Raw genomic sequence first — 20,885 nt, forward strand, 5'->3', positions numbered from 1 at the left:
AATACCTCTTTTTAAGATGACACTGTTAAACAAAGAATTGATTATATTGCTAGTAATCAAGAGGAAAACTGACTGAATGACTCAACTCCCCAGCTCATGCTCTCCAAATGGACGTTAGCTGTGCCCAAGCATTGACTTCTGTTCGCTATACATGTCTGGGGGTTCTACTCACGAGGATATATTGTTCTGTCTCACGAATCACGAGCATCAAACGGCACAGGGGATATTCAGTGTGCTGAGTGGCCATATTGATGATAAACAGATTCCATATTGGCTGTCTAGTATGATGAGTGGCCATATTGATGATAAACAGATTCCATATTGATGATAAACAGATTCCATATTGATGATAAACAGATTCCATATTGATGATAAACAGATTCCATATTGATGATAAACAGATTCCATATTGATGATAAACAGATTCCATATTGATGATAAACAGATTCCATATTGATGATAAACAGATTCCATATTGATGATAAACAGATTCCATATTGATGATAAACAGATTCCATATTGATGATAAACAGATTCCATATTGGCTGTCTAGTGTGATGAGTGGCCATATTGATGATAAACAGATTCCATATTGATGATAAACAGATTCCATATTGATGATAAACAGATTCCATATTGATGATAAACAGATTCCATATTGATGATAAACAGATTCCATATTGATGATAAACAGATTCCATATTGATGATAAACAGATTCCATATTGATGATAAACAGATTCCATATTGATGATAAACAGATTCCATATTGGCTGTCTAGTGTGATGCATGGCCATATTGATGATAAACAGATTCCATATTGGATATTCAGTGTGCTGAGTGGCCATATTGATGATAAACAGATTCCATATTGATGATAAACAGATTCCATATTGGCTGTCCAGTGTGATGCATGGCCATATTGATGATAAACAGATTCCATATTTACATTTACATTTAAGTCATTTAGCAGACGCTCTTATCCAGAGCGACTTACAAATTGGTGCATACACCTTATGACAACCAGTGGAACAGCCACTTGCATCTAAAATGATAAACAGATTCCATATTGGCTGTCTAGTGTGATGCATGGCCATATTGATGATAAACAGATTCCATATTGATGATAAACAGATTCCATATTGGCTGTCTAGTGTGATGCATGGCCATATTGATGAAAAACAGATTCCATATTGATGATAAACAGATTCCATATTGATGATAAACAGATTCCATATTGGCTGTCTAGTGTGATGCATGGCCATATTGATGAAAAACAGATTCCATATTGATGATAAACAGATTCCATATTGATGATAAACAGATTCCATATTGATGATAAACAGATTCCATATTGATGATAAACAGATTCCATATTGGCTGTCCAGTGTGATGCATGGCCATATTGATGATAAACAGATTCCATATTGATGATAAACAGATTCCATATTGGCTGTCTAGTGTGATGCATGGCCATATTGATGATAAACAGATTCCATATTGATGATAAACAGATTCCATATTGGCTGTCTAGTGTGATGCATGGCCATATTGATGAAAAACAGATTCCATATTGATGATAAACAGATTCCATATTGATGATAAACAGATTCCATATTGGCTGTCTAGTGTGATGCATGGCCATATTGATGATAAACAGATTCCATATTGATGATAAACAGATTCCATATTGGCTGTCCAGTGTGATGCATGGCCATATTGATGATAAACAGATTCCATATTGATGATAAACAGATTCCATATTGGCTGTCTAGTGTGATGCATGGCCATATTGATGATAAACAGATTCCATATTGGCTGTCTAGTGTGATGCATGGCCATATTGATGATAAACAGATTCCATATTGGCTGTCTAGTGTGATGCATGGCCATATTGATGATAAACAGATTCCATATTGGCTGTCTAGTGTGATGCATGGCCATATTGATGATAAACAGATTCCATATTGGCTGTCTAGTGTGATGCATGGCCATATTGATGATAAACAGATTCCATATTGGCTGTCTAGTGTGATGCATGGCCATATTGATGATAAACAGATTCCATATTGGCTGTCTAGTGTGATGCATGGCCATATTGATGATAAACAGATTCCATATTGGCTGTCTAGTGTGATGAGTGGCCATATTGATGATAAACAGATTCCATATGGGATCGAATGGTGGGCTTTTGCACAGATGGGGCTCCATCTTGGGAGGGTTGGAGGGCAGGACTCTGCACTCTAGTTAGGAATATGTCTCCATATTCTGACTTGCCTTAGTTAAATAAAGGTAAAATATATAACAAAACTGTTTGACATAGAAACATAGTTTTTATTAATAAAATTATGAATAACATTCCACCAATGAGGGTGTTTTTGCTCATTGACGACAGGAAAGGCTACAACCACATATGGATCCAAGTAGGATGTGACAGCAGATATGAGGTGCGCCCTGTCGACCACGCCCCCTGACTTTGAGAAGCTCCGACACGACATGCATCTCATTAGTGGTAGAGAGATGAGAGACATTGGTTGTGGATAGTCAGGTTAATGTAACAGTTTGTTAAGGACGTTACGTGCTTTTTTGCAAGAAGAAAAATGTCCCGAATAATCCTGTTTATACATCTGAAATCAGGCTACTGATTCTACCACAGTGGCCACGATATTTTTATTTTTTACAAATACTTTTTGATTCTAAGTTTGGACATATAACGTTTGAATGTGAAAAGTGAAAACTATTCTGAAGATGGCACACATTCAGTTTTCCCGAACTCACTTCACTCGCGCATAAGAGGCAGGCTTGAGCATCACGCTGCGGGACACATGAGCAGTTCATATACATGGCTGGAACTCCAATGAAACAGTTTACTCATTAAGCTGTTTCCTTTAGAATTCAACAGATTTCTCAGAAAAAAACAGGTGTTTTAAATGCTTACTTTCGATTATGACCTCACACCGATTTAAGATAAGCAGAGTAAAAGGTGTTTACATGACTAATGCCATACTCGACCATCAGCCATAATCAGTTTAATATCGAATTATTAGTGTGCATGTAAATGTACTCATTATGTCAGACTCATTTTCAATTGGATGCCACAGCCCCACATTACCAGTATGTGATGGTGAGTTGAGAAGACAATCAGAAATACTGTTAATAATTGACTGTCACAGCCCCACATTACCAGTATGTGATGGTGAGTTGAGAAGACAATCAGAAATACTGTTAATAATTGACTGTCACAGCCCCACATTACCAGTATGTGATGGTGAGTTGAGAAGACAATCAGAAATACTGTTAATAATTGACTGTCACAGCCCCACATTACCAGTATGTGATGGTGAGTTGAGAAGACAATCAGAAATACTGTTAGAATGTTTTTTAATTGGCTGTCACAGCCCCACATTACCAGTATGTGATGGTGAGTTGAGAAGACAATCAGAAATACTGTTAATAATGTTAATAATTGACTGTCATAGCCCCACATTACCAGTATATGATGGTGAGTTGAGAAGACAATCAGAAATACTGTTAATAATGCTAATAATTGACTGTCACAGCCCCACATTACCAGTATGTGATGGTGAGTTGAGAAGACAATCAGAAATACTGTTAGAATGTTTTTTAATTGGCTGTCACAGCCCCACATTACCAGTATGTGATGGTGAGTTGAGAAGACAATCAGAAATACTGTTAATACTGTTAATAATTGACTGTCACAGCCCCACATTACCAGTATGTGATGGTGAGTTGAGAAGACAATCAGAAATACTGTTAATAATGTTAATAATTGACTGTCACAGCCCCACATTACCAGTATGTGATGGTGAGTTGAGAAGACAATCAGAAATACTGTTAATAATTGACTGCCACAGCCCCACATTACCAGTATGTGATGGTGAGTTGAGAGGACAATCAGAAATACTGTTAATAATGCTAATAATTGACTGTCACAGACCCACATTACAAGTATGTGATGGTGAGTTGAGAAGACAATCAGAAATACTGTTAATAATGTTAATAATTGACTGTCACAGCCCACATTACCAGTATGTGATGGTGAGTTGAGAAGACAATCAGAAATACTGTTAGAATGTTTTTTAATTGGCTGTCACAGCCCCACATTACCAGTATGTGATGGTGAGTTGAGAATACAATCAGAAATACTGTTAATAATGTTAATAATTGGCTGTCGTAGCCCCACATTACCAGTATGTGATGGTGAGTTGAGAAGACAATCAGAAATAATGTTAATAATTGACTGTCACAGCCCCACATTACCAGTATGTGATGGTGAGTTGAGAAGACAATCAGAAATACTGTTAGAATGTTTTTTAATTGGCTGTCGTAGCCCCACATTACCAGTATGTGATGGTGAGTTGAGAAGACAATCAGAAATACTGTTAGAATGTTTTTTAATTGGCTGTCGTAGCCCCACATTACCAGTATGTGATGGTGAGTTGAGAAGACAATCAGAAATACTGTTAGAATGTTTTTTAATTGGCTGTCGTAGCCCCACATTACCAGTATGTGATGGTGAGTTGAGAAGACAATCAGAAATACTGTTAGAATGTTTTTTAATTGGCTGTCGTAGCCCCACATTACCAGTATGTGATGGTGAGTTGAGAAGACAATCAGAAATAATGTTAATAATTGACTGTCACAGCCCCACATTACCAGTATGTGATGGTGAGTTGAGAAGACAATCAGAAATACTGTTAGAATGTTTTTTAATTGGCTGTCGTAGCCCCACATTACCAGTATGTGATGGTGAGTTGAGAAGACAATCAGAAATACTGTTAGAATGTTTTTTAATTGGCTGTCGTAGCCCCACATTACCAGTATGTGATGGTGAGTTGAGAAGACAATCAGAAATACTGTTAGAATGTTTTTTAATTGGCTGTCGTAGCCCCACATTACCAGTATGTGATGGTGACTTGAGAAGACAATCAGAAATACTGTTAGAATGTTTTTTAATTGGCTGTCACAGCCCCACATTACCAGTATGTGATGGTGAGTTGAGAAGACAATCAGAAATACTGTTAGAATGTTTTTTAATTGGCTGTCGTAGCCCCACATTACCAGTATGTGATGGTGAGTTGGGAAGACAATCAGAAATACTGTTAGAATGTTTTTTAATTGGCTGTCACAGCCCCACATTACCAGTATGTGATGGTGAGTTGAGAAGACAATCAGAAATACTGTTAGAATGTTTTTTAATTGGCTGTCACAGCCCCACATTACCAGTATGTGATGGTGAGTTGAGAAGACAATCAGAAATACTGTTAATACTGTTAATAATTGGCTGTCGTAGCCCCACATTACCAGTATGTGATGGTGAGTTGAGAAGACAATCAGAAATACTGTTAGAATGTTTTTTAATTGGCTGTCACAGCCCCACATTACCAGTATGTGATGGTGAGTTGAGAAGACAATCAGAAATACTGTTAATACTGTTAATAATTGGCTGTCACAGCCCCACATTACCAGTATGTGATGGTGAGTTGAGAAGACAATCAGAAATACTGTTAGAATGTTTTTTAATTGGCTGTCACAGCCCCACATTACCAGTATGTGATGGTGAGTTGAGAAGACAATCAGAAATACTGTTAATACTGTTAATAATTGGCTGTCACAGCCCCACATTACCAGTATGTGATGGTGAGTTGAGAAGACAATCAGAAATACTGTTAGAATGTTTTTTAATTGGCTGTCACAGCCCCACATTACCAGTATGTGATGGTGAGTTGAGAAGACAATCAGAAATACTGTTAGAATGTTTTTTAATTGGCTGTCGTAGCCCCACATTACCAGTATGTGATGGTGAGTTGAGAAGACAATCAGAAATACTGTTAGAATGTTTTTTAATTGGCTGTCACAGCCCCACATTACCAGTATGTGATGGTGAGTTGAGAAGACAATCAGAAATACTGTTAGAATGTTTTTTAATTGGCTGTCGTAGCCCCACATATAAAAGTACACATTGGCTGTTAATTACAACAACAACAACAAATTCACATGTTCGGGGTGGTAAGAATGTTCAGATATCAAAATGGCGGTTTGTGGGCTATGAAGAGTTTGAGAACCCTTGAACTGAACTGCGCCATAGATCACAAGATCTTTCACTGCTGAAAACTAAAAACTGTCGACAAAGGGAGATGCTGTCGACAAAAAGGGAAAAAGTTATGTTCTCAAGAAATACGCAGACCACGCATTGTTGTTGTTGTTGTTGTTGTCCTTCGGAAACCTCAGACAACACCTCGTAATCCGATACTTCCGTTCTTCTGATGTCACTCACGGAGTGTCGTGACAGGCTACTATGTGACAAGTCCCCTCTATGTCTTTTCTTTACTAATCATTCGCTCACTGTGTTGCAGTGACACGTTGTGAATGCAGTGTTTTATCTGCCCCCTACAACGTCTCCGTGACTCAGACAGGCTGGCACACACATCATCAGATCCAGTGTTGTAATGTGTGTAGTAGGAGAGACCGAGGACAACACTCACTTCTTCTGTCGAAACCTCTTTGAAAATGGTAAACAAATTGTCCGTTTTGAAGACCTCTGTAGGGAATAGGGTGTAACTTCTGATGAAGGCAGAGGAAGAGTATGGTTTGAGACTCAGCCAGAGGAAGAGTATGGTTTGAGACTCAGCCAGAGGAAGAGTATGGTTTGAGACTCAGCCAGAGGAAGAGTATGGTTTGAGACTCAGCCAGAGGAAGAGTATGGTTTGAGACTCAGCCAGAGGAAGAGTATGGTTTGAGACTCAGTCAGAGGAAGAGTATGGTTTGAGACTCAGCCAGAGGAAGAGTATGGTTTGAGATTCAGCCAGAGGAAGAGTATGGTTTGAGACTCAGTCAGAGGAAGAGTATGGTTTGAGACTCAGCCAGAGGAAGAGTATGGTTTGAGATTCAGCCAGCGGAAGAGTATGGTTTGAGACTCAGTCAGAGGAAGAGTATGGTTTGAGACTCAGCCAGAGGAAGAGTATGGTTTGAGACTCAGTCAGAGGAAGAGTATGGTTTGAGACTCAGCCAGAGGAAGAGTATGGTTTGAGATTCAGCCAGAGGAAGAGTATGGTTTGAGACTCAGTCAGAGGAAGAGTATGGTTTGAGACTCAGCCAGAGGAAGAGTATGGTTTGAGATTCAGCCAGAGGAAGAGTATGGTTTGAGACTCAGCCAGAGGAAGAGTATGGTTTGAGATTCAGCCAGAGGAAGAGTATGGTTTGAGACTCAGTCAGAGGAAGAGTATGGTTTGAGACTCAGCCAGAGGAAGAGTATGGTTTGAGACTCAGCCAGAGGAAGAGTATGGTTTGAGATTCAGCCAGAGGAAGAGTATGGTTTGAGACTCAGCCAGAGGAAGAGTATGGTTTGAGACTCAGCCAGAGGAAGAGTATGGTTTGAGACTCAGCCAGAGGAAGAGTATGGTTTGAGACTCAGCCAGAGGAAGAGTATGGTTTGAGACTCAGTCAGAGGAAGAGTATGGTTTGAGACTCAGTCAGAGGAAGAGTATGGTTTGAGACTCAGTCAGAGGAAGAGTATGGTTTGAGACTCAGCCAGAGGAAGAGTATGGTTTGAGACTCAGTCAGAGGAAGAGTATGGTTTGAGACTCAGTCAGAGGAAGAGTATGGTTTGAGATTCAGCCAGAGGAAGAGTATGGTTTGAGATTCAGCCAGAGGAAGAGTATGGTTTGAGATTCAGTCAGAGGAAGAGTATGGTTTGAGACTCAGCCAGAGGAAGAGTATGGTTTGAGATTCAGTCAGAGGAAGAGTATGGTTTGAGACTCAGTCAGAGGAAGAGTATGGTTTGAGACTCAGCCAGAGGAAGAGTATGGTTTGAGATTCAGCCAGAGGAAGAGTATGGTTTGAGACTCAGCCAGAGGAAGAGTATGGTTTGAGACTCAGCCAGAGGAAGAGTATGGTTTGAGACTCAGTCACAGGAAGAGTATGGTTTGAGACTCAGTCAGAGGAAGAGTATGGTTTGAGACTCAGTCAGAGGAAGAGTATGGTTTGAGACTCAGCCAGAGGAAGAGTATGGTTTGAGACTCAGTCAGAGGAAGAGTATGGTTTGAGACTCAGCCAGAGGAAGAGTATGGTTTGAGACTCAGCCAGAGGAAGAGTATGGTTTGAGACTCAGTCAGAGGAAGAGTATGGTTTGAGACTCAGTCAGAGGAAGAGTATGGTTTGAGACTCAGCCAGAGGAAGAGTATGGTTTGAGACTCAGCCAGAGGAAGAGTATGGTTTGAGACTCAGCCAGAGGAAGAGTATGGTTTGAGATTCAGCCAGAGGAAGAGTATGGTTTGAGACTCAGTCAGAGGAAGAGTATGGTTTGAGACTCAGCCAGAGGAAGAGTATGGTTTGAGACTCAGCCAGAGGAAGAGTATGGTTTGAGACTCAGCCAGAGGAAGAGTATGGTTTGAGATTCAGCCAGAGGAAGAGTATGGTTTGAGACTCAGTCAGAGGAAGAGTATGGTTTGAGACTCAGCCAGAGGAAGAGTATGGTTTGAGATTCAGCCAGAGGAAGAGTATGGTTTGAGACTCAGCCAGAGGAAGAGTATGGTTTGAGATTCAGCCAGAGGAAGAGTATGGTTTGAGACTCAGCCAGAGGAAGAGTATGGTTTGAGACTCAGCCAGAGGAAGAGTATGGTTTGAGACTCAGCCAGAGGAAGAGTATGGTTTGAGATTCAGCCAGAGGAAGAGTATGGTTTGAGACTCAGCCAGAGGAAGAGTATGGTTTGAGACTCAGCCAGAGGAAGAGTATGGTTTGAGACTCAGCCAGAGGAAGAGTATGGTTTGAGACTCAGCCAGAGGAAGAGTATGGTTTGAGACTCAGTCAGAGGAAGAGTATGGTTTGAGACTCAGTCAGAGGAAGAGTATGGTTTGAGACTCAGTCAGAGGAAGAGTATGGTTTGAGACTCAGTCAGAGGAAGAGTATGGTTTGAGACTCAGTCAGAGGAAGAGTATGGTTTGAGACTCAGCCAGAGGAAGAGTATGGTTTGAGACTCAGTCAGAGGAAGAGTATGGTTTGAGACTCAGTCAGAGGAAGAGTATGGTTTGAGATTCAGCCAGAGGAAGAGTATGGTTTGAGATTCAGCCAGAGGAAGAGTATGGTTTGAGATTCAGTCAGAGGAAGAGTATGGTTTGAGACTCAGCCAGAGGAAGAGTATGGTTTGAGATTCAGTCAGAGGAAGAGTATGGTTTGAGACTCAGTCAGAGGAAGAGTATGGTTTGAGACTCAGCCAGAGGAAGAGTATGGTTTGAGATTCAGCCAGAGGAAGAGTATGGTTTGAGACTCAGCCAGAGGAAGAGTATGGTTTGAGACTCAGCCAGAGGAAGAGTATGGTTTGAGACTCAGTCACAGGAAGAGTATGGTTTGAGACTCAGTCAGAGGAAGAGTATGGTTTGAGACTCAGTCAGAGGAAGAGTATGGTTTGAGACTCAGCCAGAGGAAGAGTATGGTTTGAGACTCAGTCAGAGGAAGAGTATGGTTTGAGACTCAGCCAGAGGAAGAGTATGGTTTGAGACTCAGCCAGAGGAAGAGTATGGTTTGAGACTCAGTCAGAGGAAGAGTATGGTTTGAGACTCAGTCAGAGGAAGAGTATGGTTTGAGACTCAGCCAGAGGAAGAGTATGGTTTGAGACTCAGTCAGAGGAAGAGTATGGTTTGAGACTCAGCCAGAGGAAGAGTATGGTTTGAGACTCAGTCAGAGGAAGAGTATGGTTTGAGACTCAGCCATGGAGTACAGTACCTTGGACCATAGGTGTCCAGTATAGTTTGAAGCGTTAGTGTGTAGAAGACTACTGTACCTTGGACCATAGGGGTCCAGTATAGTATGAAGGGTTAGTGTGTAGAAGACTACTACTGTACCTTAGACCATAGGGGTCCAGTATAGTATTAAGGGTTAGTGTGTAGAAGACTACTGTACCTTGGCCCTAAGGGGTCCAGTATAGTATTAAGGGTTAGTGTGTAGAAGACTACTGTACCTTGGACCGCAGGGGTCCAGTATAGTATTAAGGGTTCGTGTGTAGAAGACTACTGTACCTTGGACCATAGGGGTCCAGTATAGTATTAAGGGTTAGTGTGTAGAAGACTACTGTACCTTGGACCGCAGGGGTCCAGTATAGTATTAAGGGTTAGTGTGTAGAAGACTACTGTACCTTGGACCATAGGGGTCCAGTATAGTATTAAGGGTTCATGTGTAGAAGACTACTGTACCTTGGACCATATGGGACCAGTATAGTATTAAGGGTTAGTGTGTAGAAGACTACTGTACCTTGGACCATATGGGACCAGTATAGTATTAAGGGTTAGTGTGTAGAAGACTACTGTACCTTGGACCATAGGGGTCCAGTATAGTATTAAGGGTTAGTGTGTAGAAGACTACTGTACCTTGGACCATAGGGGTCCAGTATAGTATTAAGGGTTCATGTGTAGAAGACTACTGTACCTTGGACCATAGGGGACCAGTATAGTATTAAGGGTTCATGTGTAGAAGACTACTGTACCTTGGGCCATAGGGGTCCAGTATAGTATTAAGGGTTAGTGTGTAGAAGACTACTGTACCTTGGACTCCTTGATCTTGACAGCGATGATCTGTTTCCTCTGGCGTATAATCTCTACAAGCTCATCACACTCTTCCACTAGCTTGGCCTCATGCATCGCTGTGTTCACCTGGGGACAGAAGCATAGCACACTTTAACACGGTGTCCAAACAATCACTTACACAGGGTTCAAACAACAACAACAACACTGTAGCTGAGATCCTCGTCAACGGCTGTGTTCGCCTGAGGTAGACTTTAATATGCAGGCCAAACAAACACTTACACAGAGTTCAGATCCACAACACTTTCATGTCAGGTACCGTATCTAGTTCATTTGTCATCTGTGGTTCGGGTAACACATGTTCAGATCTGAGCATGATTTATTTTTGATAGAATCATTGCACATTCAAAATAAATATTAGAATATATTATAATGTATTATGAGAATGTGATATTCTGTGAAGTGTTTTGACTCTGTATCAAACTGGTCACCCGCTAACTCCCCAGAACACTGATCATCACTCCACAAAGGTCATTACAGCAGTTAGATCCACTTAAAAGTTGATAATCACACATACATACACACACACACGCACGCGCACACACACACACACGCAAACACACACGAGAGTACACACACACACCCAAGCGCGCACACACACACGAGCCTACACACACACAAACTCTATTAAGTCCATAAGAGCCATCTTATTAACGGTTGGTAATTAACAAGGATAAATGAAATGCTCTAACATCACTGTGGATTACTGCTCAGCAACATAACATTGGCAGATTCACGAGGCAGAGGAATCTTCTTATCCTCCCTGAATCACCAAATCTCATCCCACTGAAACACTGAACCAGGAGTATATATATATCATCCCATTGAAACACTGAACCAGGTATATATCATCCCACTGAAACACTGAACCAGGAGTATATATATCATCCCACTGAAACACTGAACCAGGAGTATATATAGTCCCACTGAAACACTGAACCAGGAGTATATATATCATCCCACTGAAACACTGAACCAGGTATATATATCATCCCACTGAAACACAGAACCAGGTATATATATCATCCCACTGAAACACTGAACCAGGTATATATATCATCCCACTGAAACACTGAACCATGTATATATATCATCCCACTGAAACACTGAACCAGGTATATATATCATCCCACTGAAACACAGAACCAGGTATATATATCATCCCACTGAACCACTGAACCATGTATATATATCATCCCACTGAAACACTGAACCAGGAGTATATATATCATCCCACTGAAACACTGAACCAGGAGTATATATATCATCCCACTGAAACACTGAACCAGGAGTATATATATCATCCCACTGAAACACAGAACCAGGTATATATATCATCCCACTGAACCACTGAACCAGGAGTATATATATCATCCCACTGAAACACAGAACCAGGTATATATATCATCCCACTGAAACACAGAACCAGGTATATATATCATCCCACTGAACCACTGAACCATGTATATATATCATCCCACTGAAACACTGAACCAGGAGTATATATATCATCCCACTGAAACACTGAACCAGGAGTATATATATCATCCCACTGAAACACTGAACCAGGAGTATATATATCATCCCACTGAAACACTGAACCAGGTATATATATCATCCCACTGAAACACAGAACCATGTATATATATCATCCCACTGAAACACAGAACCAGGTATATATATCATCCCACTGAACCACTGAACCATGTATATATATCATCTCACTGAAACACTGAACCAGGAGTATATATATCATCCCACTGAAACACTGAACCAGGATTATATATATCATCCCACTGAAACACTGAACCAGGAGTATATATATCATCCCACTGAAACACTGAACCAGGTATATATATCATCCCACTGAAACACAGAACCATGTATATATATCATCCCACTGAAACACTGAACCAGGTATATATATCATCCCACTGAAACACTGAACCAAGTATCCTCACTAATATTGTCTCGAATGCTCAGGGATCATTTCCCTTCTGAAATCTTCCCTGTCTGTCTGATCTCCAGATCTCCACTCTGACCTCTCGGTGAGGACTTTCCCTAACCCTAACCCCGACACGATTCCCTCTGACCTCTACTGGAGGACTTTCCCTAACCCCGACATGATTCCCTCTGACCTCTCGGTGAGGACTTTCCCTAACCCCGACATGATTCACTCTGACCTCTAGCTGAGGACTTTCCCTAACCCCGACATGATTCCCTCTGACCTCTAGGTGAGGACTTTCCCTAACCCCGACATGATTCCCTCTGACCTCTAGGTGAGGACTTTCCCTAACCCCGACATGATTCCCTCTGACCTCCAGGTGAGGACTTTCCCTAACCCCAACATGATTCACTCTGACCTCTAGGTGAGGACTTTCCCTAACCCCGACATGATTCCCTCTGACCTCTAGGTGAGGACTTTCCCTAACCCCGACATGATTCACTCTGACCTCTAGGTGAGGACTTTCTCTAACCCCGACATGATTCACTCTGACCTCTAGGTGAGGACTTTCCCTAACCCCGACATGATTCCCTCTGACCTCTCGGTGAGGACTTTCCCTAACCCCGACATGATTCCCTCTGACCTCTAGGTGAGGACTTTCCCTAACCCCGACATGATTCTCTCTGACCTCTACTGGAGGACTTTCCCTAACCCCAACATGATTCACTCTGACCTCTAGGTGAGGACTTTCTCTAACCCCGACATGATTCCCTCTGACCTCTAGGTGAGGACTTTCTCTAACCCCAACATGATTCCCTCTGACCTCTACTGGAGGACTTTCTCTAACCCCGACATGATTCCCTCTGACCTCTAGGTGAGGACTTTCTCTAACCCCGACATGATTCCCTCTGACCTCTAGGTGAGGACTTTCCCTAACCCCGACATGATTCACTCTGACCTCTCGGTGAGGACTTTCCCTAACCCCGACATGATTCACTCTGAACTCTAGCTGAGGACTTTCCCTAACCCCGACATGATTCACTCTGACCTCTAGGTGAGGACTTTCTCTAACCCCGTCATGATTCACTCTGACCTCTAGGTGAGGACTTTCCCTAACCCCGACATGATTCCCTCTGACCTCTCGGTGAGGACTTTCCCTAACCCCGACATGATTCCCTCTGACCTCTAGGTGAGGACTTTCCCTAACCCCGACATGATTCTCTCTGACCTCTACTGGAGGACTTTCCCTAACCCCAACATGATTCCCTCTGACCTCTAGGTGAGGACTTTCTCTAACCCCGACATGATTCCCTCTGACCTCTAGGTGAGGACTTTCCCTAACCCCGACATGATTCACTCTGACCTCTAGGTGAGGACTTTCTCTAACCCCGACATGATTCCCTCTGACCTCTAGGTGAGGACTTTCTCTAACCCCGACATGATTCCCTCCTGACCTCTAGGTGAGGACTTTCCCTAACCCCGACATGATTCACTCTGACCTCTCGGTGAGGACTTTCTCTAACCCCGACATGATTCACTCTGAACTCTAGCTGAGGACTTTCCCTAACCCCGACATGATTCCCTCTGACCTCTAGGTGAGGACTTTCCCTAACCCCGACATGATTCACTCTGACCTCTCGGTGAGGACTTTCCCTAACCCCGACATGATTCACTCTGAACTCTAGCTGAGGACTTTCCCTAACCCCGACATGATTCCCTCTGACCTCTACTGGAGGACTTTCCCTAACCCCGACATGATTCTCTCTGACCTCTCGGGGAGGACTTTCCCTAACCCTAACCCCAACATGATTCACTCTGACCTCTAGGGGAGGACTTTCCCTAACCCCGACATGATTCACTCTGACCTCTCGGTAAGGACTTTCCCTAACCCTGACATGATTCACTCTGACCTCTAGGTGAGGACTTTCCCTAACCCCGACATGATTCTCTCTGACCTCTAGGTGAGGACTTTCTCTAACCCCAACATGATTCCCTCTGACCTCTAGGTGAGGACTTTCTCTAACCCCAACATGATTCCTTCTGACCTCTAGGTGAGGACTTTCTCTAACCCCAACATGATTCCCTCTGACCTCTAGGTGAGGACTTTCCCTAACCCCGACATGATTCACTCTGACCTCTAGGTGAGGACTTTCCCTAACCCCGACATGATTCCCTCTGACCTCTAGGTGAGGACTTTCCCTAACCCCGACATGATTCCCTCTGACCTCTAGGTGAGGACTTTCCCTAACCCCGACATGATTCACTCTGACCTCTAGGTGAGGACTTTCCCTAACCCCGACATGATTCTCTCTGACCTCTAGGTGAGGACTTTCCCTAACCCCGACATGATTCTCTCTGACCTCTACTGGAGGACTTTCCCTAATCCCAACATGATTCCCTCTGACCTCTAGGTGAGGACTTTCTCTAACCCCGACATGATTCCCTCTGACCTCTAGGTGAGGACTTTCCCTAACCCCGACATGATTCACTCTGACCTCTAGGTGAGGACTTTCTCTAACCCCGACATGATTCCCTCTGACCTCTAGGTGAGGACTTTCTCTAACCCCGACATGATTCCCTCCTGACCTCTAGGTGAGGACTTTCCCTAACCCCGACATGATTCACTCTGACCTCTCGGTGAGGACTTTCTCTAACCCCGACATGATTCACTCTGAACTCTAGCTGAGGACTTTCCCTAACCCCGACATGATTCCCTCTGACCTCTAGGTGAGGACTTTCCCTAACCCCGACATGATTCACTCTGACCTCTCGGTGAGGACTTTCCCTAACCCCGACATGATTCACTCTGAACTCTAGCTGAGGACTTTCCCTAACCCCGACATGATTCCCTCTGACCTCTACTGGAGGACTTTCCCTAACCCCGACATGATTCTCTCTGACCTCTCGGGGAGGACTTTCCCTAACCCTAACCCCAACATGATTCACTCTGACCTCTCGGTGAGGACTTTCCCTAACCCTGACATGATTCACTCTGACCTCTAGGTGAGGACTTTCCCTAACCCCGACATGATTCTCTCTGACCTCTAGGTGAGGACTTTCTCTAACCCCAACATGATTCCCTCTGACCTCTAGGTGAGGACTTTCTCTAACCCCAACATGATTCCCTCTGACCTCTAGGTGAGGACTTTCCCTAACCCCGACATGATTCACTCTGACCTCTAGGTGAGGACTTTCCCTAACCCCGACATGATTCCCTCTGACCTCTAGGTGAGGACTTTCCCTAACCCCGACATGATTCCCTCTGACCTCTAGGTGAGGACTTTCCCTAACCCCGACATGATTCACTCTGACCTCTAGGTGAGGACTTTCCCTAACCCCGACATGATTCTCTCTGACCTCTAGGTGAGGACTTTCTCTAACCCCAACATGATTCACTCTGACCTCTAGGTGAGGACTTTCCCTAACCCCGACATGATTCCCTCTGACCCCTAGGTGAGGACTTTCCCTAACCCCAACATGATTAACTTCTTGACGCACCCTATCCCGTTAGCGGGATCATTTTCATCAACACCCGCTGAATTGCAGCGCCAAATTCAAATAAAATTACGAAACATATTTAAGTTTCATTAAATCACAAGTGCAATATAGCAAAACACAGTTTAGCTTGTTGTTAATCCACATGTGGTGTCAGATTTCAAAAATATGCTTTACAGGGAAAGCAATCCAAGCTTTTGTGTGAGTTTATCGATCACTAGACAAAACATTATGAACATCTAGCATCAAAGTAGCTTGGTCACGGAAATCAGAAATGCAATAAAATTAATCGCTTACCTTTGATGATCTTCATTCACAAGACTCCCAGTTACACAATAAATGTTCCTTTTGTTCCATAAAGATTATTTTTATATCCAAAATATCTCCATTTGTTTGGCGCGTTATGTTCAGAAATCCACAGGCTCGAGCGGTCACGAGATTGCAGATGAAAAATCCAAATAGTATCCGTAATGTCCACAGAAAAATGTCAAACGTTTTTTATAATCAAGCCTCAGGTTGTTTTTAAAATATATAATCGATAATATACATTTAACATTTACATTTAAGTCATTTAGCAGACGCTCTTATCCAGAGCGACTTACAAATTGGTGCATACACCTTATGACAACCAGTGGAACAGCCACTTGCATCTAAATCTTGTTGGGGGAGAAGGGGGGTGAGAAGGATTACTTACCCTTACTTACCCTATCCTAGGTATTCCTTGAAGAGGTGGGGTTTCAGGTGTCTCCGGAAGGTGGTGATTGACTCCGCTGTCCTGGCGTCGTGAGGGAGTTTGTTCCACCATTGGGGGCCAGAGCAGCGAACAGTTTTGACTGGGCTGAGCGGGAACTGTACTTCCTCAGTGGTAGGGAGGCGAGCAGGCCAGAGGTGGATGAACGCAGTGCCCTTGTTTGGGTGTAGGGCCTGATCAGAGCCTGGAGGTACTGAGGTGCCGTTCCCCTCACAGCTCCGTAGGCGAGCACCATGGTCTTGTAGCGGATGCGAGCTTCAACTGGAAGCCAGTGGAGAGAGCGGAGGAGGGGGGTGACGTGAGAGAACTTGGGAAGGTTGAACACCAGACGGGCTGCGGCGTTCTGGATGAGTTGTAGGGGTTTAATGGCACAGGCAGGGAGCCCAGCCAACAGCGAGTTGCAGTAATCAAGACGGGAGATGACAAGTGCCTGGATTAGGACCTGCGCCGCTTCCTGTGTGAGGCAGGGTCGTACTCTGCGGATGTTGTAGAGCATGAACCTACAGGAACGGGACACCGCCTTGATGTTAGTTGAGAACGTCAGGGTGTTGTCCAGGATCACGCCAAGGTTCTTAGCGCTCTGGGAGGAGGACACAATGGAGTTGTCAACCGTGATGGCGAGATCATGGAACGGGCAGTCCTTCCCCGGGAGGAAGAGGAGCTCCGTCTTGCTGAGGTTCAGCTTGAGGTGGTGATCCGTCATCCACACTGATATGTCTGCCAGACATGCAGAGATGCGATTCGCCACCTGGTCATCAGAAGGGGGAAAGGAGAAGATTAATTGTGTGTCGTCTGCATAGCAATGATAGGAGAGACCATGTGAGGTTATGACAGAGCCAAGTGACTTGGTGTATAGCGAGAATAAGAGAGGGCCTAGAACAGAGCCCTGGGGGACACCAGTGGTGAGAGCGCGTGGTGAGGAGACAGATTCTCGCCACGCCACCTGGTAGGAGCGACCTGTCAGGTAGGACGCAATCCAAGCGTGGGCCGCGCCGGAGATGCCCAACTCGGAGAGGGTGGAGAGGAGGATCTGATGGTTCACAGTATCGAAGGCAGCCGATAGGTCTAGAAGGATGAGAGCAGAGGAGAGAGAGTTAGCTTTAGCAGTGCGGAGCGCCTCCGTGATACAGAGAAGAGCAGTCTCAGTTGAATGACTAGTCTTGAAACCTGACTGATTTGGATCAAGAAGGTCATTCTGAGAGAGATAGCGGTAGAGCTGGCCAAGGACGGCACGCTCAAGAGTTTTGGAGAGAAAAGAGAGAAGGGATACTGGTCTGTAGTTGTTGACATCGGAGGGATCGAGTGTAGGTTTTTTCAGAAGGGGTGCAACTCTCGCTCTCTTGAAGACGGGAGGGACGTAGCCAGCGGTCAGGGATGAGTTGATGAGCGAGGTGAGGTAAGGGAGAAGGTCTCCGGAAATGGTCTGGAGAAGAGAGGAGGGGATAGGGTCAAGCGGGCAGGTTGTTGGGCGGCCGGCCGTCACAAGACGCGAGATTTCATCTGGAGAGAGAGGGGAGAAAGAGGTCAGAGCATAGGGTAGGGGAGTGTGAGCAGAACCAGCGGTGTCGTTTGACTTAGCAAACGAGGATCGGATGTCATCGACCTTCTTTTCAAAATGGTTGACGAAGTCATCTGCAGAGAGGGAGGAGGGAGGGGGGAGGATTCAGGAGGGAGGAGAAGGTGGCAAAGAGCTTCCTAGGGTTAGAGGCGGATGCTTGGAATTTAGAATGGTAGAAAGTGGCTTTAGCAGCAGAGACAGAGGAGGAAAATGTAGAGAGGAGGGAGTGAAAGGATGCCAGGTCCGCAGGGAGGCGAGTTTTCCTCCATTTCCGCTCGGCTGCCCGGAGCCCTGTTCTGTGAGCTCGCAGTGAGTCGTCGAGCCACGGAGCGGGAGGGGAGGACCGAGCCGGCCTGGAGGATAGGGGACATAGGGAGTCAAAGGATGCAGTAAGGGAGGAGAGGAGGGTTGAGGAGGCAGAATCAGGAGATAGGTTGGAGAAAGTTTGAGCAGAGGGAAGAGAAGATAGGATGGAAGAGGAGAGAGTAGCGGGGGAGAGAGAGCGAAGGTTGGGACGGCGCGATACCATCCGAGTAGGGGCAGTGTGGGAAGTGTTGGATGAGAGCGAGAGGGAAAAGGATACAAGGTAGTGGTCGGAGACTTGGAGGGGAGTTGCAATGAGGTTAGTGGAAGAACAGCATCTAGTAAAGATGAGGTCAAGCGTATTGCCTGCCTTGTGAGTAGGGGGAAGGTGAGAGGGTGAGGTCAAAAGAGGAGAGGAGTGGAAAGAAGGAGGCAGAGAGGAATGAGTCAAAGGTAGACGTGGGGAGGTTAAAGTCGCCCAGAACTGTGAGAGGTGAGCCGTCCTCAGGAAAGGAGCTTATCAAGGCATCAAGCTCATTGATGAACTCTCCGAGGGAACCTGGAGGGCGATAAATGATAAGGATGTTAAGCTTGAAAGGGCTGGTAACTGTGACAGCATGGAATTCAAAGGAGGCAATAGACAGATGGGTAAGGGGAGAAAGAGAGAAAGACCACTTGGGAGAGATGAGGATCCCGGTGCCACCACCCCGCTGACCAGAAGCTCTCGGGGTGTGCGAGAACACGTGGGCGGACGAGGAGAGAGCAGTAGGAGTAGCAGTGTTATCTGTGGTGATCCATGTTTCCGTCAGTGCCAAGAAGTCAAGGGACTGGAGGGAGGCATAGGCTGAGATGAACTCTGCCTTGTTGGCCGCAGATTGGCAGTTCCAGAGGCTACCAGAGACCTGGAACTCCACGTGGGTCGTACGCGCTGGGACCACCAGGTTAGGGTGGTCGCGGCCACGCGGTGTGGAGCGTTTGTATGATCTGTGCAGAGAGGAGAGAACAGGGATAGACAGACACATAGTTGACAGGCTACAGAAAAGGCTACGCTAATGCAAGGAAATTGGAATGACAAGCGGACTACACGTCTCGAATGTTCAGAAAGTTAAGCTTACGTAGCAAGAATCTTATTGACTAAAATGATTAAAATGATACAGTACTGCTAAAGTAGGCTAGCTGGCAGTAGCTGCGTTGTTGACACTACACTAATCAAGTCGTTCCGTTGAGTGTAATAATTCTACAGTGCTGCTATTCGGGGGCTAGCTGGCTAGCTAGCAGTGTTGTTTACGTTACGTTGAGTTAAAAGAACGACAATAGCTGGCTAGCTAACCTAGGAAATCGGTCTAGACTACACAATTATCTTTGAAACAAAGACGGCTATGTAGCTAGCTACGATCAAACAAATCAAACCGTTGTACTGTAATGAAATGAAAATGTGATACTACCTGACCGGTGATTGAATTCGAAACAGTAGACGTTGGCTAGCTGTTAGCTGTTGGCTAGCTAGCAGAGTCTCCTACGTTAAGGACGACAAATAGCTGGCTAGCGAACCTCAGTGAATTAACATAATCACTCCAAGGCTACACACACTAAACTACACAATTATCTTGGAAACAAAGACAGCTATGTAGCTAGCTAACACTGAACTAATCAAGTCGTACAGTTGAGTGAATAGCACTACAGTGATGCTAATCTGTGTGCGTTAGCTAGCGTTGCTAGCTCCTGGGCGAATAGCAGTGAAGGCTACGTTAGGGCGACGAAATACGAAATACGATAATTATGCAATTATCTCTCTATATAAACCGGGACAATCGCTTTTTCAATGGGAGAGGGAGAGACAATGGCTGCCCCACTCTGTTACGCAAGCAAAACTCATGCGAGCACCCAGCTATCCACTGACGCAATGTTATCTTTCTCGCTCATTTTTTCAAAATAAAAGCCTGAAATTATGTCTAAAGACTGTTGACACCTTGAGGAAGCAATAGGAAAAGGAATCTGGTTGATATGCCTTTAAATGGAGCAAAGGCAGACTATGGAACATGGAGCTTTCAAAATAGAAGCCACTTCCTGGTTTGATTTTCCTAAGGTTTTTGCCTGCAATATCAGTTCTGTTATATTCACAGACAATATTTTGACAGTTTTGGAAACGTTAGAGTGTGTTCTGTCCTAATATGACAAGTATATGCGTATTCTAGTTTCTGGGCCTGAGAAATAGGCAGTTTCAAATGAGTATGTTTT

General features: G+C 44.3%; 1 protein-coding gene across 1 annotated transcript in view; it reads right to left on the bottom strand.

The window, feature by feature from the left end:
* Window positions 1-20,885, bottom strand: part of LOC118373296 (probable E3 ubiquitin-protein ligase MID2) — a 175,857-nt gene that overhangs the window by 42,691 nt on the left and 112,281 nt on the right. Inside the window, 1 exon segment of the mRNA XM_052517360.1 lies at window positions 10,557-10,664. Within this exon segment, the coding sequence (XP_052373320.1) occupies window positions 10,557-10,664 (108 nt within the window).

The sequence above is a fragment of the Oncorhynchus keta genome, chromosome 4 (assembly GCF_023373465.1).
Source record: "Oncorhynchus keta strain PuntledgeMale-10-30-2019 chromosome 4, Oket_V2, whole genome shotgun sequence".
Classification (NCBI taxonomy): domain Eukaryota; kingdom Metazoa; phylum Chordata; class Actinopteri; order Salmoniformes; family Salmonidae; genus Oncorhynchus; species Oncorhynchus keta.